Here is a 22,017-nt window from a genome sequence, read left to right on the forward strand (position 1 = left end):
GAGAGAGAGAGAAACATCAACATGAAAGGGACACATCAAGTGGCTGCCTCCCCCAGGACCCCAACCAGGGCCAGGGACGAATAGCAACCAAGGTACATGCCTTTGACCGGAATCGAACCCGTGACTTGATTCATTGGTTCTCGGGCCGATGCTCTAACCGCTGAGCCAAACTGGCCGGGGCTAGGCACAGTTCTAATGTTCAGTGTACTGAGTTTTGACCATTGTATGCTCCCTTGTAACAAATGTCCTAAACAACATACAGAAATCCCCACGATTTCTCTCGGGCCCCTTTCCAGTCAATAACACCTCCAATCCCTCTCTAGGCTATCCTTTTCCATCTTCTACCCCCATAAACTAGTGTTCTTCGCTTCCTCCCTGGCCTGCCAGCCTTTTCCAGTGTAGCTGACCGGGTTCCAGAGGACCCTGGAAGTTGCTTAGCTGGCCCAGCACATGGTGGTGCTCGCTGGCTTGATCACTGTTAAAGGAACATTCCTCTCTCACTCATTAAGTGTTTGGGTCATAATCTCAACAGGCTTTTCCAACTCCTTATCTTGTCCTTCAAAGTTCTCCCCCCTTCTTCACAGCTAGTGCATCAGGGGAGGCTGCAGAGCCAGAGCTGGCCAGTGCCTGCGCCCTCCCCTGACGGGGGCCTTTCTTTCCAAGCCTCATGGGATGCCTCCCTGTCAGCAAACTCTGTCCACCCCAGGCTTGCGCTGACGGTGTGTCTGTGTCATCAACGCTACCACCTTGCATTTCTCTCTCCCTCCAGTATGTTGTGAGGTCCTTGAAAGCAGGGGTGGCTTCATCCCCTGACCGGCAGTGCCTCAGACACGAGTTTTCAGCAGCTTCCCTACGTTCAGAATCTTCTCCTTTCTGAAAGGTCACTGCCTGAGCCAACCACATTTCCATCTTATCAGAGTTGATCGTTCACAATAGCTCCCTGTTGCCTAGTGACTCAAGCACCTGACTGAGCCTGGCCCACGGAGCAGTCTGCAGTCTGGGTCTGCATCACCCTGTCAACGTAAGACACGTTCAAACCTGTGAAGGATTTTGTGAGTGTGTTTGAGCTGAACTGTCGACAAATGTTGGGAAGCAAAACCTCAAAGGATTGCCCTGTCTGGTCTGGCTCAGCGGTTAGAGCGTCGGCCGGTGGACCTGAGAGACCTGGGTTTGGTTCCCGCTAAGGGCTCGTACTTTGGTTGCAGTTTGTCCCCGTCCCCAGTTGGGGTTGTGTGGGTGGTGGCCAGTGTCTCTCTCACGTGGATTTTTCTCTCTCCCTTCCTCTCTATCTGAAGATAAATGCAAAAATGTCCTCAGGTGAGGATTAAAAATAAATAAATAAAACCCCCAAAGGATGAGACCACGCTCCGGAGAAGGGCAGTTCCGTACCGTACTTTATACTTTCCAATCAAGATGCGCGAGTGGGTTCCGTGAAATCCATGGGTGATGGAGGCGGGAGAAAGCAGAGCAGGGAAACCTCTGGGATTGGATGGAAATTACAATGATAGACACATCCTTCTTTTACACACCTGGGTACAGGATAGTTAACAGTCGCAATTAACATGATAATAACAATGAGAGGATTTGTGGTTTCCGCCCTGGTGCATAGGCTGTGCCCTGAGGGGTCTGGAAAAAAGAAAGTTACCCCACATTCCAAAGGTCTGTTATCTTAGATCCAAAGACAACAGGCTCCATTGAGGTGAAAATGGACCTTTGTCAGGGAAGATGCCGGCCTGGGACAGGGCTGCCTGCCACAAACGGCTTTTCGTTAAAAAGGTCACATTTCAGACCATTTGTGGTTCCTTCAGGTCTCTGAGATTACAAGGCTGTCACACAGGCCTCCCCTGAGTTTGTCAGCTCAGCATGGGGCTCCTTTTCATCCACAACCCGTCTTTTAACATTTATTTTTCAGGGCTTGCTCCCAACAGGCTGGTTTCTCCAGTGGCGGAAGCAGACCCCACTCCCTCCCGATCCTGGCCTTTAGTCACCATTCCCTTCGTTTGAGAAGGTTCCAGTCTCTTAGGAAACACTCTGAATGTCACAAGAATTAGAAGAATGTATCTGCTGGCATCATCCAGAGGGATTTTAAACTGAAGAAGAAGGGAGCAAAATAGCCAGAAAAAACCGTGCCCCTGACTCCCAGGAAGGACAGGAGAAACAGGAGCTTGGAGGCTAAGACAGGCCTCCGTGGCAGCCCTTGGGCGGCACTACGCCTTCGTGGCTCTTCCCCTCATGCTGAACTTCCTTTCCTTTTTATTGGACCAACAATCAAACCAGAACTTGGGCCCTGGCCTGTGTGGCTCAGGGGTTGGAGCGGCGGCCCTGGCAACTAATCGATGTGTCTCTCTCACATCCATGTTTCTCTCTCTCTACTCCTCCATCTCTCCCCCTCCCTCCTTCCCTTCCACTCTCTGTAGAAATCAATGGACAAAATATCCTCAGGTGAGGACTAAAAAAAAGAAAGAACTCAGCATATAGGGGGAACTCAATAAACACTGAATTTGTACTGAGGTGTTTAGTAATTCCCAGGGGAAAAACGCAAAGGAAGTAAGTTGGGAATAAAACTCACAAATGGTATGTTATTAAGTATAAAGTGAAGACTATGAATCAGAGCTGTTTCAGTTCTGACTTAGCACTACTGCAAGTTACTTTATTATTATTATAATCATTTCCACTATTAGGCACAGTGAGAAAAACAATTCTGAAATGTAGGGCTCTTCTGACAGAGCACACATATTCAAGGGCGTGTCCGCAGTCGGTGACACTTATATAATTATCTGCAGGTCAGTCGGTACTATTTGGAATATTCGGAGCACACATGCCTGACGTTCTCGAGGAAACGGAATTCTGCTTTTCCCCTCCCCCCTTCGCCTCCCTTTTCCTTTTCTCCTGCCCGCGCAGCCCCTCGCAAGGGATGGCAGCCAGTGGGGTCTGCACAGGGGCGGGGGGCGGGGTGGGATAATGGGACCCTTCACTTTTCTCCTGGTCCTCTCCCCCACCTGTAAGTATGAGGTTTTCATCTGCGAAGGACACGGCCAAGGTCTCTGCCGCACCCGGTAACTCACAGCCAAACCTACAGGAGCCACCAGCGGGCGCGCAGCCAGGGACGCAGGGCTCCCCTAACCTGACGCCCCGCGGCGCAGCCAGTCAGCGAACCCGCCCTCGGGAGCGCCGCCCAATCAGCGCGCGCTCACCTGCGGCAGGTGCGCTATCGGCCTCGCTCCGCGACAGCCTCCGGGCCAACCAGAGTCGCCCCGGGCTGGGAGAAGCGCCCCCTCTCCGGCGGTGGGGGGCGGAACTGCACCTGGCGGCGGTGAGTCACCCGGCGGAGTGGCGGCCGCCTCCTCCGCTCGGAATGCGAAGGGCGGGACCCAGCCAATCGGGCGCGGAGGGCGGGCCGGGGGCTCAACCTGTGGCCCGAGCTCCGTCCTCGCGGCTGCGGGCAAGGCTGGGTCTGTCCCGGGCTCAGCCGCTGCTGTCACGTCGGGATGGGGACCGAGGTGAAAGTCGGGGCGAGGCCGTTGCTTCTCTTCACGTCGGCGATCCTGTGTAAGCCTGGAGGGTCGGGAGGGCCGGTGGGTCGGGGCAGGGGCGGGAGCGAGGCGCTCCCACGGCCCTGCCCACGGGTGGGGACGAGTTCCGAAACTCGCCGGCCTCACCCTCTGCGTCCCTGCTCCACGCCCGCTCGTCCCTCCCCCTCCTCCTCGCCGGAGCGCGGTTGGCTCCGCTCCCCAACCCCAGGCTGCTGTGCCGGGTCCCCGACACCCCGCGGAGGGAGCACGACGGGAATAATGGGAGGGGGCGGGTCCGCCCTTCCCCGTGCTCACCAGCGGGCGAGGGCCTCTCATCCCGACTTCCGGGGCGCCCCGTTCTGAAGGGACCCCAGAAACCCGATGGGGTGGGGAGGCGAGGTGAGCGGGAGCCTCCGGGCGGCGCCGGCCGCTCTGCGGACAGTGTGAGGTGCAAAGTCTGAAGAGGAGGGAAAACGGAAACCTCCATTTTATCAGAAAACAGCATTCAAAGTTCCCTTCTGGAATAGCCACCCCAGGAGCCCTTCATAGACGCTGTTGACCGAGGGGGGTCGGGGCGGAGGGGGCCGCTGCCCTGCCCGCGGGGGACGAGGGTGCGCCGCCCGGTCCACCCGATTCTGCAGCTTCCTGGACGTGCCCTGCTCCCTGCCCCCTGTTTCTTCTCTCCTCGTTTCCAGATCACGTACCGCCACAGATAGGGTGCGGGCACCGTTCTGAGCTTGGGGAAGCCGTCCAGCCCGTTCAGGGAATCGGGAAACGGTGCTTCAAGACGGCCCAGGAGATGTTGCTTGAGCTCGGCAGCCCCTCGCGGGAGGTGCCGGGTTCCAGCGACCGAGGAACTGGCCCTGTGCTTAAATCCGGCCAGACCTGGAGGCCGAGTAGCTTAGTGCTGGAGCTGCAGTAGGAGCCAGGCCACACAAGTCTGGGGTCTAGCTTGGCTTAGCATCTGATTTTAGGCTAGTAGCTCAGTGTTTTCATCTGTAAAAGGGAGTAAATGTGCCCTAATCCCTTCCGTCCAGGGTAATAGAGCATTACAGCCACTGAAGGCAGTACTGTGAAGCTGTCGTCCCCTTTGGATTTTGTAAGGATGAAGGCAGGCTGCTCCGGGTCAAGTAGGTCAAAGGAAGCAGGGAGGCACCCTGGTGGGTCCCAGCCGCAAGAGTGAAAATAAGTAGGGTCTTTTTCTTGAGTGTCTAGTCTGTCCTGTAACCCCTGGATGTCAGAAGTATACAGATGCCCATGTGTTCTTTCCCCGGGGCTGCTCCTCAAAGAGAAGGGAGACAGGGCAAGATCGATTGACAGTCTAGCAGAGGACCCCGGGGAGGGCAGCCTGACCTGCTGGGACAGATCGGAGGCTAAACACTGGTACTCAGAGGACCAGGCCCCTCTCCCGAGAGAGCCTGTGCTTAAAAGAGTCTCCAGCTGTCTCCCAGGCAAGTGTGGCATGTGAATAGGACAGCTTTTGGGGTAACCGCAGGGGGAAAAGGGGAACCTACTTAGGAACTGTGGTTTGCCCTCTACCTTTTACCAGAGTGTGCTGTCCACCCCACCACACGCCCACCCTCTAGATGCTCCAGGTTTGAGGAACTGTGTCAGTTTGTGAGACCTGGGCTTTCCTGCTGATGTTGCTTTTAGCTTTGCTGTTCAGGGTTATGCTTCACCTCAGAACTGTAGACAGTGAGTCACTACTCCTGTCTGCTCCCTCTCTCCCCAGGTGAATTTACTCCCAGGAAAGAATTGTTCCCTTGAAACTAGAAACAAGTGACTGACAAAAGCCATAGCTGGGGAGTGAGTGGTCACAGAATTCCTGTACCTTCGCGTTTCCCTCTGGCTCCAGAACACGCTCATTAATGATGTTTATCTTCCGTCTTTGTGCTCTCTCCTTGTCTGGAGCCACCTGTCTCGTTTTGGTGTGGGATATTTTTTTTTGTCCTTTTTAAAAAAGTGTATTTAGGATAGGTTGGTTCTGTGACATTAAGGAGTGGTGGTTCCCGATCATTGACGCCTCCCAACCGTGTTTGTTTCCCTCCAGTGTTTGTCACACAGATGCACGTGCATATTGATCTCTCTTTGCTTCTTCTCCCTTTCCTCACACAAAGAGGCACACTGGGCACGTTCTGTCGCTTCCTCCATCTTGCTTATTTCATTGACTGTACCCTGGAGAGCTTTTTGTATCCACGGTACAGGTGTTGTGGCCTTTAGGACTCCCTCCCAAGTCAGCTGGGGAAAGGGGCGCGTGTTCTGTGGACAAAGAAATGGTTAACACCCCTGCTCCAAGACCGATTTAAAAGCCACACACTTTATGGTGTACATTAGGAAGTAGTGGAGCTTGTTTTTCACATGTGTTAGCATTGAGGAGAGACCTTGGGGATCTATAAACTCAAACGTGCTTCCTTTTCAAAGGTTCAGGAAAGATCTGGGCCACCACTCGTCACATGTAGTTGTGGAAGAGTTTTCAGCATTTTGAGTGATTGTGGGAAGCAGTGTGAGTGGATATGTACTGGGGTTTTCCAAGTTCATCTGCCTGGGACTCCCTGATAAGCAGGGTTTCTATTCAAAGTCTGGCTTGTGTGGATTGTTTCACTAGGTGGGGGGAGGACAGGAGGAAGCAGCTGGCTGGCTGGCTGGGGCAGGCTGGTGCAACCTTCCCTTGGAATGGGGAGGTGGGTGGGGGAGGGGAGGAGCTGAGCAGGTAGAACTGGAAAGTCTTCTGAGAGCGGGGGCGGGAGCCTGGAGTGAAAGCCCTCCTGGTCTACACTGCTGTTACCACTTTCTGACACCCTCTGAGGGCAGCTGATGTCACTTGAAAGTGCCACCTGGGGTGGCTGTTCAGACTTTCATGCCTATTGTTGGGCTCACAAAGCTTTCCTGTTACCCACGCATTCCTTCTCCGTCCAACCCCAACCCCTAGAGGGGGCGGGCAGGCCAGGGTGTGGGGGGGCAGGCCAGGGTGGAAGCCCTGTTTCTGAGTTATAATTGTACAGCAAAGTCAAATTCATTTGTTAATGTGATAAACATTTGTGTTTACAAAAGCCCTGGCTGGTTTGGCTCAGCAGTTAGAGCGTCGGCCTGCAGTCCAGAGAGACCTGGGTTTGGTTCCTGGTAAGGTTGCAGTTTGTCGCCGGCCCGGCTCTCTCAGTCTCTCTCTGTCTCTCTCCGTCTCTCTCCCTCCCTCCCTCCCTCCCTCTTTCCCTCTCCCTCTATCTGAAGATGAATACAGTGTTCTGGGCACAGTGCCAGAGATTAAAGACCAAACAGTGAGTAATACCTGCTATCAGGAAGCTCTGAGGGAGCCAGAGGTACTGGTAGCAATTAACCTACGTTAAGGTAAACTGAGTCCACTGTAGCTGGATCCTCCTCCCTGTTCTGAGATTGTAGCTCCCTCTCAGTCAAAGGGTCCTGTGGGCTCATGTGTCTAGAGCGGAAATTCAGAAGAGTTTGTAGAGAAAACCAGAGGCTGGCTGACCTTTTCCTTCCTTCCTCCCTTTCTTTCTTTTGTTCTATTTTTATTTTTTTCAAAGAATTAAAACAAAATCATAGCAAGAAAGCAACCTAAGGAAAATTCTAATAATTAACAGGGTGTATAGGGAAAACAAAGATTTTTTTTTTTTTTTTAAATTTTTTCCCGCTTTATTGATTTTAGAGAGAGAGGAAGGGTGAGGAAGAGATAGAAACATAGATGAGAAAGAACATTGATTGGCCGCCTCCTGCATGCCCCACACTGGGGATTTGGCCCACAACCTGGGCATGTGCCCCGACCCAGAATGGAACTGGCAATTTCTTGGTTCATGGGTTGACACTCAACCACTGAGCCACACCGGCCAGGCTCTACAAAATATGCTTTAAACAAAATCAATTTTGTAGGATTCCACTGTGTGGCTGTAACAGAGTTTACTTAATTGTTCACCTTTGTTGGGCATCTGTGTGTGTGTGTGTGTAAATATGAATTAACTGAAACAGAGCATTATAACTGGATGTGTGAATAATGATGGGAAATATTTCAAAATGCCACCTCTGGCCACAATAGCCTGTCCACATGAGAGCGGCCACTTGGCCTGATAAAGCAGTTTACATTTTCTGTTTATGTAGCAGCTGGAAGTGTCTAGACATCTGGAGGTTAGGCATGGGATTGGGAGGACTTGGGCGCTGGACAGACCTAGCTCAGCTCCAAGTCCTGGTACAACCACGGGCAAGTACACACATCGATACCGAACTCGAGGTCGGTAACACTGCTACAGGTGTACATAAGGATGAACTGTCCTTGAGACCGAGCATTGATTCAGTCTCTCCATCAGTCTGGACACAAACCCAGCTTCAAAATCACTTCAGTGAAGACAGTGGGTGCCGAAGCCACTGGGAGTAAAGCCTGTCGGGCCTGCAGGCTCCCTGCTCCCGGGTGTTTTCCGGGTGCGCCCCAGGCGTGGGGTGCTGCCAGGTGCTGGCGTTCCTTCCTGGGCCGGACTAGGCTTTCCTCTCTCCTGGGGTCCCAGACATGTCTTCTTTGCTGTTGGGAGTTCGGCTGGCTTTCGCTCTTCGTGGTACTGGGCTTCTTCTGTCTTGGTTGTTGTTCTGAAGCGATTTCAGCTCAGCACTTTACAGTACTGCTGTAGCGCTTTACGTCGATTGATGAAGGTCACGAAACATTTGCCTTTGAATGCTTTGTACCCTTTCGCCGATGTGGCTGGCCTAGGTCAGTTAACTTCAGCCTACACCTACAGGAGCGAGCTGCTGAGACGGGCCGGAGGGGCAGTGCCTGGAGGGGCGGGCCCGGGCTTCCTCAGCAGAGGCCTCTTTCTCTCCAGGCTCACGGCCTTTCCTGTTGGGCATTTAAAAAATAAAATAAAATTATTGATTTTAGAGAGAGAGGAAGAGGGAGAAAAACATCAAACATCAAATCATCAATCATTTGCCTCCCGCACACACTCAGACTGGGAATTGAACCCGAAACCTTTTGTTGTACCTTGTTGGGAATTTAGTTTTCTTTTTCTTATTTTATTTTTTAGAGAGAGAAGAAGGGAGGGAGAGAGAGAAACATCAGTGGGCTGCCTCCTGCATACGCCCTCCTGGGAAGTGAACCTGAAACATGTGCCCTGACCCAGAACCGGGACCTCTCAGTCCATGGGAGGATGCTCGATCCATTGAGCCACGCTGGCTGGGCAGTTTTTTTTTCTTTGCTGTGCTAAATAACAGGCGACTGTCCTTGTACATACACCTTTGAAAAAAATTCCTTTTGTACTTATTATCAGATAGAGTGGGAGAAAGGGAGAGAAGGAGACAGGGAAGCATTGATGTGTGAGAGCCACATCCACTGGTTGCATGCCCTTGACCGGAATGGATCCTGCACCTCATTGGTCTGCTGGCCGGGGCTCTAACCGCTGAGCAAAACCAGCCAGGGCTGTACATATACTTTTAAGCCTAATTTGGCTTAAGTTTTCCACCTGGCTGTTTGTAGCTGTGTGATTTTGGGCAACTGTGCTGAACCTCAGTGTTCTCATCTGCAAAATGGACAATGACAATAGTACTTGTCTCAAGATTTCTGCAAGAATTTAAGGAGACAGCGGGTAGCAGGCACAAGTCTCAGTGTGGGGGCCCAGTCTCTCTGCTGCCACTGCCCTGCTCCAGGCAGTCACAGCGCCTTGCCCTGATTCAGGAGGAGGGAACTTAGACTCTGCTTCAGTCACAGTGTAAGAAAAGCACACAGAAGAAATAAATGTACACATAGGTGTGTCTCTTCTGGAAAATACAATTTGCCGCAGTTGTTATGTTACTGAGATACAAAGTGATTTTCAGGCATCATATCCACAGTCTTACACGTGGCCACACCACCGAGTTCACCCGACCCACCTGAATACATAAGGACATGCTGTGATTGATTTGGGTATTAAAGGTCAAACCACCACCTCCCCTTCTTGTACCTCACTCCCCTTCTCTCCTACTTCCCATCCCTGTGCCATTCCACCTGCCCACTTCCTGTTCTCAATCACAGTGTGTCTAGGTGACCTGTGCTCTCTCTTCTCTCCTGGAAATTTCTGAGTCACATGCGTACTTCAGGATCTTGATGGTGTAGTGATCTCACATTTCTTACTCACCTGTTAGCTCATTTCACCTTTAAAGTTATATGTAATCATCCAGTGCTCTCTGGTGTGACACCATTTTCATATTTCCTGTTATTCTGTATCATATTTTTTGCTGGCATTTTAAAAAATTCTTTATTGATTTTAGAGAGAGAGGAAGGAAGAGGGAGAGAGAGAGAGATAGAAATATCGATGAGAGAGAACATTGATTGGCCGCCTCCTTCATGCCCCTCACTGGGGATTGGGCCCACAACCTGGGCATGTGCCCTGACTGGGAATCAAACCAGGGACCTCTTAGTGCATGGGTCGACAATCCACCACTGAGCCACACCGGCTGGACTGGCATTGTTTTATTTATTTATTTTCTTCTTGTGATCTGATTTTTCTCCTCTTTTTATTCCTTTTTCCCACTTAATTTCTCTGAAGTAAAATACTTAATACATATTTACTTATTACACAAATATAGAACATAGAAAATAAAAGCTGCCTGTAGTCTACTCTTAGGTAAATGTACTGTCAAGTATTTGGAATCTTTTCTTAGAGATTGTTTAATGTGTATACTCAGGTTATTTTTATTATCTATAAAATAGGATCAGTGCTGGTGTCAGCTGCACATTCACTGCACTGGATCCGTACAGAGATTAGCATGGCCCTGTGCAAGGGTGGTATGCAGATTTGTTCCATGCTTCATGTCGTGCCCAGAGGGCATCCTTGCACCGTGACCAGCTTGAAAGAAATATGGGCCAAAGCCCAATGTGTGACCTCAATAGCAAAATTGTGACTTTTCACTATAAAATTATTCATTTAAGGCAATCTGTGAAATGAAAATAAAGCTGTTATACCTGTGTTATTTATGCTAATATGTTAACTTGCATTTCCCTCATAAACCTTAACAAATATAATAGCATCATAATATATATATTGTGTGTGTATATATACACACAGACACACTTTTTTTTACATTTTGGACATATTTCTGTTTCAGTACAAATGAGTCTTTGGGATGGCAGTGTGTATTTTTTACCTAGTTGTGTAATGTGTCATGTACTGGAACCAGATTATCTGCGTTGGAATCCTAGTTCTGCTTTGTTACCTTGAGAAAATAACTCTTCTGTGCCCCAGTTAACCCTATAAGATGGGAACAACAGTAACATTCCTGTTACAATGTTATTGTGAATATGGAATGATTTAAACCTTAATGTAGAGGGGTCAGAAGAGAGCCTGGCACATTAAGAAATGTTAACTGCTACTATAATTTTATTCATGGTAGTATTTTATTCATTTGGTCATATGTAGAATTCACATACAATAAATTAAAAGTATAGGAGAAGCCTTGTAAAGGTCTTCAAGAGTTCTGTTGATATTTATTTATTTTATTTTTATTTATATTTTGTTAATCCTTGCCCAAGAATATTTTTCCATTTATTTTTAGATTGGAAGGGACGGAGGGAGGGAGAGAAACATCGGTGTGAGAGAGACACATCAATTGGTTCCCTCCCACACAACCCCAACCAGGGCCAGGGATTGAACCTGCAACCCAGTTAGGTGCCCCTCACCAGGAATTGAACCTGTGACCTGTTGGTCCACAGGCCAACACTACCCGCTGAGCTAAACCAACCAGAGCATTTCTTGTCTTTTTGATAATAGCTGTTCTAGTAGGTCTGAGGTGATATCTCATTGTGACTTTGATTTGTATTTCCCCAGTGATTAATGAGGTTGAGCATCTTCTCATGTATCTGTTGACCAGTTGTATATCTTTGGAAAAACGTCTGTTCAGAACCTCGGCCTTTTTTTTTTTTTTTTTTAACTTTTTGTCTATATTGATTTTTTAGAGAGAGAGGAAAGGAGAAGGAGAGAGAGACAAACATCGATGAGAGAGAACATCGATTGCCTCAGCCCGTTTTTTAATCTATATGGCATTTTTTTGCTATCGAGTTGTATGATTTCTTTACATATTTTGGATAATAACTCCTTATCAGATATATGATTTGCAAATATTTTCTCCCATTCAGCAGGTTGCCTTTCATTTTGTTGATGGTTTCCTTTGCTGTGCAGAAATGTCATCATGCTGACCTAAGACTTACTGGGATTCAAGTGGAATGTCCATTGCTGGTGCCGATAGCCACCCTCTTGCTTCCCTTCACACGGTCCTGTCTGCAGGGGCGCCGGTCAGGCTGGATGAGGGTGTGTCCTAAGGGCTTCGGTTTAACCTTATTACCACATTAAAGGCCCTGTCTTCAAATGCAAAAAAACATTCTGAGGCACTGGGGTAGAGCTTTCACATTGGAATTTTTTTCCTTTAACTAAATGATTTCATTGTTTTTATGAAAATGAGGCATGCTTGTTACAAAATAGTCCTAATGAAAAACGTGAGGAGGCAGGAAAGGGGTGGAGGGGAGGTGAAAAAAAAAAAAAAAAGTGAGAAGGACCATGTGATGTCAACATTGCCATCACATTGTAATTTTGAGGGAACACAATCCAGCCCATAACAACAATAAACCATAAACCATCTTGGAGATCACCTCTTCTCTAGCCAGGGGCCTCCTGAGGGCTCACATTCTCTTACATTCTCGTTTGCTCTTCTGGCCATGAAGACAGTGGGGATATTTGAGATGGATGCACCTCTTCCCACCTGCTGCTACTGATTGGGATCTGACCTTACAGCACCTCCAGGAACTTCTCCCACGTTCTGGGCTCCAGCCCCACCCCCCTCCCAGGAGACTGACCTCTGCTGTCGTCAGAAATCTGTTTCAAAAACATGAAGCAAATTTAAAAACATTTAATTTTTAAGTTATGAAGCTAAGTTTTAAAAAGATTAATAGAGAGCTGAACAGTTGGAGGAAATAAAAACAAACCTTTGCTAGCATTAAAATGTTTTAAAGATTGGGTTTTAAATCAAGTTTGTTTTTTCTTCATTTGGGCATGCCCTTCTGCCAATGTGAATAAGTCGTGTTCTAGTTGTATTGCTGGAGGGTACATTGTAAGAGCAGAGAGGATAAAGAGGATGATAAACTCATCACAAAGTCAGGTGGTCCGGAACCCTGGCCCTGGTGAAGACTGGATATCTTTCCTGAGCACTGTGGAGCACGAAAGCTCGAAGCCAGTGTTAGAATGGTATTTGAGAAGGCCCAGTTCTGCCCAGCCAGTGGAGTTGCCTCAATTTCATGCTTATTTTTTTCTTTTTTGATTTTAGAGAGAGACAGAAACATTGATGAGAGAGAACATCGATTGGCCGCCTCCTGCATGCCCCCCATTGGGGATCAGGCCCACAACCTGGGCACGTGCCCTGATCGAACCGGCGACCTCTTGGTGCAGGGGTCGACGCTCAACCACTGAGCCACACCGGCCAGGGGAGTTGCCTCAATTTTAATCTGCACTTTCACTCAACAGCTCTGGGCCTCAGTTTCTCCATATAAAATTAAGGGGATAATAGTGTTGCCCAAAGGCTAGGGCTGTTGTAGGGGTGAAACGATGGTCCGCGAGGTGTGCCCACATAGTAAGTGCTCTTCTCTGGCATAGGATAGAGGGTGGATTTGAGCGGGACAAAATTAAACAAGGCAGAGGAGCCAGTCAGAGAACAACTGCAGTTCCCCAGACGATGGGGGGCACTGAAAAGTGGGAATGGAGAGGAGGCCAGCCTGAGGGAGATTTGGGACATTATGAAGCTTGGTGTTCGAGTAAAGGACAGATGGATTGCCTGAAGGTGACCAAGTAAATGGTGATACCACCAACCTGGAGAGAGGAGTGGAAAGAAAGGTAGCCCTGGCCAGTTTGGCTCAGCAGTTAGAGCGTTGGCCTGTGGACCAAAGTCTCGGATTTGAATCCTCGGTTGTGGTTTGGTCCCCAGCCCGGGTCAGGGTTGTGCGGGGGCAACCAATTGATGTGTCTCTATCACATTGATGTTTCTCTGTGCCTCTTCCTCCCACTCTATCTGAAGATAAATCCTCAGGTGAGGATTAAAAAAAGAGAGAGAGATAGAGGTGGTGGGCAGTGTTGAGCAGTCTGAGCTGGCAGGAGGGGTGGTGTGAAGTCTGGGCACCTGTCAGGAGTGTGCAGCTCAGGTGAGAGGCAGTGGCTGACCTGGCTGGGCTTGGTATGGAGGAAGTTTGGGCTGAATGTGCGATTTCATGGAGAATATGGAGAGGAGAAAAAGCCCAGGCTGGAATGCTGGGGATCCATCGTTAAGGGATAGACAGAGGAGGCAAAGCTCAAGAAGAATAAGACAGAAGTCTGAGGGCCACACATAGAAACCAAGGGGCTGGAGTGACCTCTGAGGAGGGGTGGTTGGCAGGGCTAACATCTTACAAAGGTCACAGAAGGTAACTGGAAAAGCAAATATTGTGTATTCTTGATTCTAAGACTATTTTAGGTTTTGGCAACTGGAATGTGATGTACAGCCTACGTATATGATCCATATAATTTATCCCCAAGAAGCTCTTACTAAATCGATGTTGTATCTTATAATCAGGGCATCTTAGAGTTGAGAGATACGAAGACTGGTGACCTTAGTAAAAGCAAGTTTAATTCCACGGTCAGAGCCAAAGAGGTACTGCAGTAGGCTGAATGGGTGTGTTGGCCCCAGTGTGTGTAGACAACTTCCTTAAGGAGTTTGGGAGAAGGGGAGGAGAAGGTTTTAGCTAGAGAGGTGCAAGATTAAATGAAGGTTTTCTGTACACGAAAGGGCCAGAAGTGTGTTAGTTGATGCCATTGACTTTGTGGCTGTTCTTATGAAACTAGAGTTAAATATCACAATGGAAAGATGAAATTCCCTTTGATTTTGACTTATTGTGGGCATTAGTAGACATTGGTACACGTGCACAGTATGACAAGTGTAGGTTCAAGGCCAAGGGCAAAAGGGCGCCCTGAGGAGGTGAGGGAAACAGGACAGCTGATGAGGTGGGCAGGGAGCCCAGGGTGTGCCCATGCGGACGGGTATGGGGAGGAAAAGCCCTGGCCTCTCCTGACCTGTCTTGCAGGGTTCAGAAGAGTCTCTCCAGGGCAGTTACAGGGATAAAGGAGAGAAGGTTCGGGGGGCTGGAGTGTAAGCCTTTCTCAGGCAGTACTTATATTTATGTCTAATTAGAGAAAACATTGAGCCCTGGCCGGTTTGGCTCAGCAGTTAGAGTGGTGGCCCACGGACCAATGAGTCATGGGTTCAATTCTGGTGAAGGGCACGTACCTCAGTTGTGATTCGTCCATGGCCCTGGTTGGGGTCGTGTGGGCAGCAGCCACTCGATGTGTCCCATTCATGTTGATCTCTCTCTCTCCCTCTTTCTAGCTCTCTTCTCTCTCCCTCCCACTCTATCTGAACAAAAATGGAAAAATGTCCTTGGGTAAGGATTAAAAAAAAAAGGAAGAACACGTTGAATTCAGGAAAAGTAGCCTGTGCAGAAGGAGCTGTGGACAGATATGATAACAAGAAGCTATAATGGTTATTTGGTACTTCCTGTGGGTCAGACTCTGTTCTCTATTAGCTTGTTTAATTCTCAGCAACAGCCTTTGATATAGAAACTATGTTATCCCCATTTTACAAATGGGCAAACTAAGTTTGAAAGTGATCAAGTAGCTTGCCTGGTTGCACAATGTAGTAATAACAGATGGGTTTGAATGCAGGCCTTTGGGTCCCAGGGGCTGGCTCAGGAATGAGAAGGGGGCTGGGCCAGGAAGGCCAGGATGTCCTGTGACCATGGGAGGGCGTGGCAGTGAGCTTGGACTGGGAGTGTGAGCAGTCTGTCCACAGATCGCAGCCCTGCTCAGAAGGAGGTGGGCAGGTTTTGAGGAGTAGGGTCTGGTATTTTTTTGTTTGTTTGTGGTACGTGCCCCTAGTGGGAACCGAACCTGGGACTCTGGTCCGCAGGCCGATGCTCAACCACTGAGCCAAACTGGCCAGAGCAGAAGGGTCCTGTATTTTGAAGAAGGGAAGAGAAGCCTGGAGTAGGCCGTGCAGTCAGGATTAGTGGGGAGGAGGAAGGTGTCTGTAGCATAGGTGTGATTCCTGAGTGTGTTTTGGATCGAGTATCTAAGAGGACTCCAAACGGAGCTGTAGCCCAGCAGGTGTAGCTCAGTGGCTGAGTGGTGCCCCGGCAGGAGGTGGCCAATCTTTCTCTCATCAGTGTTTCTATGTCTAAAAAGAAACTGTAGCTAAAGTTGTGTGCATGGCCTGGCTGGTGTGGCTCAGTGGTTGAGCATCGACCCTGCAGCTCAACCTGAGGTCGCCGGTTCAATTCTGGGTCAGAACACATGCCCAGGTTGTGGGCCTGATCCCCAGTGGGGGGAATGCAGGAGGCAGCCAGTCGACGTTCTCTCTCATCGATGTTTCTATCTCCCCATTTCCCTTCCTCTCTAAAATCAATAAAGAAAAAAAATTAAAGGGGTGCGTGTGCGTGTGTGTGTGTGTGTGTGTGTGTGTGTGTTGCTCTTTATTTCAAAGGCTAGTTTTTAATTTAATTAAGTTCTTTATTTGAATGGTGCCATAGGTTGGGTTCTTGGGAAGCTGACTCTAAGATGTCAGTTAAGGTACCAAGACATTTGTTAGGGAGAGCTCCTGGGATCCACACCTGGGGAAGGAGAGGAAGGAAGCAGGATGTGAGGTTGACGTCCCCAGGAGGCCTCAGCCAACCTCACAGGGGAGTTCAGAGCAGGAACAGACTGCAGCGTGGTGGACTTGGGAGGTGGACTTGGGGCTTTATACATCTGCCCCCTCCTTGAGCAGGCACGGATGCCAGCTGCCCTGCCCTGTCCCCGGTGGGGGGACTGTCCCTGGGTGAGGCTGTGTTCTGACTGGTAGTGGTGGCCTTGTGACAGCAGTCCCAGCAACGGGACAAGCCCTTCCTTCTGCGGAGAGGTATGGCGCAAGCATTGGTGTCCACCACAAACTGCATGTGCCCAGGTAGCAAACTGTAAAATCTGAGAATCTTAAACACACACACACAAAACAGTTCTGATCATTAAAGCAGAGAAGGCTGACTTGGACAAAAATCCAAGCATTTCAGCCTGGCTGGTGTGGCTCAGTGACCTGAGCATGGTCTGGTGGCCTGGCAGGTCCTGGTTGGATTCCCAGTCAGGGCACAGGCCCTGGTTGTGGGCTCGATTCCCAGTAGGGGGCGTGCAGGAGGCAGCCGATTGGTGTTTTCATCTGACAGATGTTTCTCTCCCTTCCTCTAAATAAACAAGCAAACAAATAAATAAAAACATTTTTATAAAATTAAGGGAATTGGGGTGTAGGGGCTGTAGGCGTGAACTGGATTCTAGTCTCAGCTCTGGCGTTTCCTAGTCAGGAAATCTAGGTCCAGAAACTTAACCCGGAAGGCAGTTCATTTCCTCATCTGTAAGGTTGGGGAGAGAAGACTTATCTGGATGAATTCACCATGGGGGACCTGAGTGTAGAGAGCCTCCAGTTCAAATCTTCCATAGTTCAGATGAGCAAAGGGAGCCTCAGAGGTCCAGGGATCGTGTCCAGTTATGTAATAGAGGGAAAATGCACTTGAATGTATCAGATGAATTTGTATTTATCTAAGAGGGCAGGACTCTGACTTAGGTATAAGTGGAACTTTGTGAGTTTGAACGTTGAAAACAGGAGTGACAGTGATTGCCCTCGTGCCCTCCCCCTGCCCTCCCCCCTCCCCCTCTGGTGCTCATCACCAAGGTTAGGCCCCTCCCGTGAGGCCTGCCCCTCCTGTGACGCCTGCCAATTAGCCTTGTCCCCTCCCCGCCCCTCTACACCCCGCACCACATGCATCTTTTCTTTTCCTTGTCCTTGGGTAGGAGGAGATGCTGATGACATGATCTGAGCCCAGTTCTGGTCCTGACTCCATCTCAGAACCAGCTCTGTGACCCTAGGCGTGTCCCCTCAGTTCCTGTGTAAAGCTGGGGTAGTAATACTTGTCCTGCTGGTCTGTAAAGCTGACCTCAAGTACTGAGCGACTTTATGCGAAAAGGTGCTGAGAGGCACCGGACACCCTGCAATGTGAGGAGCCCTCCCTCCTGACAGCTGGCTCCCCGCCAGGGTTGTGGACAAGTGGCCGCGGTGGTTGAGAAGTTGTCTGCCAGCCTCGAAGTGCCCTTCGGGAAGCTGCTCCCAGGCGAGCGGCGGCTTCATTACATCACTGGGAGTCATGGCGGTGGGTGGGGTGGGACAAAAATGTAATCAATTGCATCTGAAAGAAATATTTTGTTTCCACTGATAAAAGAAGTATTGGCCTGCAGTTGTAGCAAAAGCAGTTTAAGAAAGTTATTTACGGTGTTGAGAGGGTGTGAGACCTGCAGGAGCTGGGCTCTTGAATCCCTGCGCCTTGAGGGCTCGGCCTAGGTCTTGGCCCTGTGTTCTCTTTTCACTCCTAATGGGACCACCTCTCCTCCTCAGGCTCCCTGGCGCTGGGCAAGGAGTCAGTGGGAACCTCTAACCCTGTAGTCCAGGTTCCTGAGAATAAACGTGAGTTGGGAGGGGCTGTGGAGAGGGAAGGGGGGTGAGCCTGCGGACGTCCCCGGGAACCCGGAACCCGTCTTGTCTTCTCCATGTGCTGCTGCTTCTCCCCCTGCTCATTCGATCCGTCTGCAGCTGCCAAGCTGTCCTGCATATACTCCGGCTTCTCCTCTCCTCGGATTGAGTGGAAGTTTGCCCAAGGGGACATCACCAGCCTCGTCTGCTATAACAACAAGATCACGGGTGAGCCCTCCACCTCCTTCCTGATTGTCTGGGTGGTAGAGGGTTACAGGGGAGAAGCATACCCAGGGCTCAAGTCCCCATGGCTTTCCTGCCTCCCTTCCTGGGTGCCTGGGGTGCCACCATCAGCAGCTGCTCCCCGCTCTCCAGCGCCCTCTGCCCTGTTTCCTCTCCCCACAGCTCCCTATGAGGACCGAGTCACCTTCTCGAACACTGGCATCACCTTCCACTCTGTGACCCGGAAGGACACGGGGATGTATACGTGCATGGTCTCTGAAGATGGCACCGCCTATGGGGAGGTCAGCATCCAGCTCATTGTGCTTGGTACGTGCACGTGTCTTCTGTGGACTTGGACTCACTGGCTCCCCCAGCACTTAGCTCCCTCCGCTGAGCCTTGGAGCTTGTTGACGGTGCAGATGCTCTCGGGTGGGGGACTCAGAGTCTCAGTGCTGCCAGAGAGGGGACAGGCCCCTGGGAGTGGGTGAGGCGAGAGCTGCTGGCTGGGGAATCATCCTCATCAGCTGCTTAGCCTCCCAGCAGCCCTCCCTGCCCTGTGATCAGCACCTTCTCTCCCTTCCAGTGCCTCCATCCAAACCCACAGTCAACGTCCCCTCCTCTGCCACCATCGGGAGCCGGGTGGTGCTGACCTGCTCAGAGACAGATGGCTCCCCACCCTCTGAGTACCTCTGGTACAGGGACGGGATCCAGGTGCCTCAGAAGCCCAAGAGCAGCCGTGCTTTCAGTAACTCTTCCTACAGCCTGGACACCAAGACAGGAGAGTTGGTATGGATGGGTGGAGGTGAAAGGGGTGGGGGGCACCGGTACAGAACCCTTGACGGTGGGCAGGAAGCACAAGCAGCAACAAGTTGGGCATTAGGATCCAGAGACCTAAAAGGTAGGCACTTGGCTTGTTTGAGCAGGACAGTGGTGTGCTTTCTGCCCTCCAGGTCTTTGATCCCGTCTCAGCCTCTGATACTGGAGAATACGCTTGCCAGGCACAGAACGGGCATGGGGCACCCATGATGTCCGACAGCGTGCGCATGGAGGCTGGTGAGCGTGGGCAGGGGTGGCAGGGGCTGGAACTCAGACCTGAGGTGGGGCTTGCGTCTGCTTTTCGTGCTTGGATGGTGTAGCTGGTACCATGAGTGGGCGTTCACACGCCTGCCCTCTTGTCTGTGTCTCATAGTGGAGCCGAATGTGGGGGGTATCGTGGCAGCTGTCATAGTGACACTCATTCTCCTGGGACTCTTGATTTTCGGCATCTGGTTTGCCTACAGCCGAGGTTACTTCCACAGTAAGTACTGGCCCTCAAAGGGTTTCCTTCGCACTGAGACCGCAAGTGCAGGCCTCTTCCCCAGGGATCCCCAGCCGCCCACACCTTAGCGCTGCACGCAGGCTCCTGTCCTTGCCCTGCTGTCTCCGCTCTGCTGACACTCAGGGCCCATGTCTTCTCTTTCAGGAATAAAGAAAGGGTGAGTGAGGCACTGTGCTGGGGTCTCCGAAGTGGAGAACGGACGCGTATGGTTTGACTCTGAGGTTGGCCTGGGGAGGGGTTGGAGGTGGAGGCCATGGGCTGGTCGGAGAGACATCTGAGTTTCCCCCTGTTCACTGGCTCTGTGCTCTCCCTTCTCCTTCCACCCCCCACGGAGACCTTGTGATTCTGTCAAGTTCTCAGTTCTGACCTCAAAAGTTGGCATGCAGAGGTCAGGAGAGGAGCTTGAGGTCTGAATGTCTCCGTCTTCTGGCTTGTGTGCAGGACCGAGAATAAGAAGGTCATTTATAGCCAGTCCACCGCTCGAAGCGAAGTGAGTGTCCTGGGCTGGACCGGGAGGGCCTCCGGCTGGCGTGCAGGGCTTTCCAGCCTGTTTATGTGTTCAGGGGACTGTGAGCTGAAGACTAGAGAGAGCTGACTGGGTGTTTTATTTCCCCAGGGGGAATTCAGACAGACCTCGTCTTTCCTGGTGTGACCCTGGTCCTCGAGCTGGCCTCACTCAGGTGCTACCAGACTCTGGCCCCTGAAGGCTGTGATTTCACAGGATGCCTTGTTTATCTTCTAGCTCCACAGGGATGCGATTTTATAACGTGAGCTATGAGCCCCTTCCTCCTTCCTCCTCCCGTCCTGTCCTTTCCGGGCACTGCTGTGTGGCCTGGGACTTGTGTAAAGCTTCCATTCCTGTCCCTACGAGGGATCCAGCAGGAGTCTTGGCAATGCCAGTTCCAGTTGACCTCCTGTCCGCGGAGACTGCAAAGTGGAGGGCGCTCACCTCCCCCCGCATGCAGCAGCCCTTGGATAGGGATCTTCAGTCTGAATCCATGGTTCTTTCCTCCCATCCCGAGCACCAGTACCAGGCGTTCTGCGGTGGAGCCAGAGCCGAGCAGGAGAAATGGTCGTTGACATCAGTCTCTTCCACCTGTCTTCCCACGGGAAGTGCCCCTGGGGTCCTCCGGCACTGCCCTGGACACAAGCCTACTGACGCCAACTGTGTAGTAGGACAAACGAGCCCTGGCTGTGGGGAGCACAGTGAGCCTGTGGGGACCCGAAGCAGAAGAATTTCAAAATGGAAAGGGAACCTGGAGCTGATGGCTGGACAGCTGGACGGACCTCTTCAGATGTGACTGCGAACTGTGTGTGTGGTCTTAGCTCCGTGTTGACAGGAGTGTGTGTTGGAGAACTTCCTAGCTCTTTGGTGAGACTGTGTTTGTGTATGTTGGGATGTTGCTGGAAATAAAAACTTGGTTTGTCGAAGCGTCTTGTGAGTGGGAGAGTGAGGCCCTCCGGCTTCTCCAACAAACAAGGAAATGCCTGAAGCCCTGTTTCCCAGCAACCCGGGCTGGTCCCAGCTCCCTGCCGCACCCCTTCCCGGTCCCTGCCTCAAGGTGGAGTTTCCCGGCCTTGGCCCTGGCCCCAGAGCCCTCCCGTGGCCGGCGCCCCCTGCTGGCGAGGGCTCCCAGGCAAGGCGGTGCTGAGCTCAGGGTTCTGTGGTCTGACTGCTGCCAACCAGGTGCATTAATGGCCTTGGAGGCTCCAGGAAAAAGTGCTCCAGAGCCCGGGCAGGAGGAATGCTCAAGTCGTTTGGAGAACTACGTCTTTATCAGGAGTTTGCGGTAGTAACTACCTGATTGGGGTGGGGGGGTCTTTGAGGTGGGTGGTGGAGCCATCCACCTGCCTGCCTGGCTCGCTGCCTCTTCTCGCTCGGACCTGCTTTGCTTTGCTCGTAGTTTACTGTTTCCCCATCCATCGCCCCCAGTCTAGTGACTACTTCCAACATAGGCTTTTCCAGTATCGATTTTGCTTTATTTCTGGGGAAAGCACCAAGCACCCCGTTGCCATGTTCTGCTGCCTCACCTGGAAACCCCTGGCGGGCCTGAGTTTTCCCCATCAGGTAAGCCTCATGCACCAATAACAAAATCTTCCAGATGAAAATAAAGTCTAATTAGGCAATAAATGTAGAGATTATGAAACGGCTCAGTAAGAAGGACCGGTCAAGTATGTTTCAGATCTGTCCCGTGGTCGGGAGGAGGGCCGGAGCGGGAGAAGGGGGTGTTTGCTGTGCTGCGTGTCTCCCTCGCTCGTGGGTGTGAAGCTGCTGTCACCAGCCGTGGAATGAGCTTCCGCAGCCCACAGCAGCCCCTTCGACCTGGAACCGTCACCGTTCGTTTTGGAATGTCAAAACCCATTTTTGTAATAAATGTTTATTTTTCACACTGAGTTTGTTTAAATCCTGAAGCCCTACATTTAAAGAATTGGGAC

At 51.0% G+C, this 22,017-nt stretch overlaps 1 protein-coding gene across 1 annotated transcript; it reads left to right on the forward strand.

The window, feature by feature from the left end:
• Nucleotides 1-3,423: 3,423 nt before the first annotated feature.
• On the forward strand, nucleotides 3,424-21,147 carry F11R (F11 receptor). Its single transcript, XM_036272712.1, has 10 exons — nucleotides 3,424-3,549; nucleotides 17,967-18,035; nucleotides 18,162-18,269; nucleotides 18,447-18,590; nucleotides 18,847-19,049; nucleotides 19,214-19,316; nucleotides 19,453-19,560; nucleotides 19,726-19,738; nucleotides 20,023-20,071; nucleotides 20,198-21,147. The coding sequence occupies exons 1-10, from the start codon at nucleotides 3,489-3,491 to the stop codon at nucleotides 20,231-20,233; spliced, it is 894 nt and encodes a 297-aa protein (XP_036128605.1). The 5' UTR covers nucleotides 3,424-3,488; the 3' UTR covers nucleotides 20,234-21,147.
• Nucleotides 21,148-22,017: the final 870 nt, after the last annotated feature.

Source organism: Molossus molossus, unplaced genomic scaffold, assembly GCF_014108415.1.
Source record: "Molossus molossus isolate mMolMol1 unplaced genomic scaffold, mMolMol1.p scaffold_m16_p_20, whole genome shotgun sequence".
In the NCBI taxonomy this organism is placed as follows: Eukaryota; Metazoa; Chordata; class Mammalia; order Chiroptera; family Molossidae; genus Molossus; species Molossus molossus.

Bases quoted from the DNA above. Each gene is read 5' to 3' on its own strand.
- F11R (XM_036272712.1), top strand. From the start codon at position 3,489: ATGGGGACCGAGGTGAAAGTCGGGGCGAGGCCGTTGCTTCTCTTCACG. The intron at 18,591-18,846 runs GTACGTGCACGT...TCTCCCTTCCAG, and splicing joins CATCCAGCTCATTGTGCTTG to TGCCTCCATCCAAACCCACA. The intron at 19,050-19,213 runs GTATGGATGGGT...TCTGCCCTCCAG, and splicing joins ACACCAAGACAGGAGAGTTG to GTCTTTGATCCCGTCTCAGC.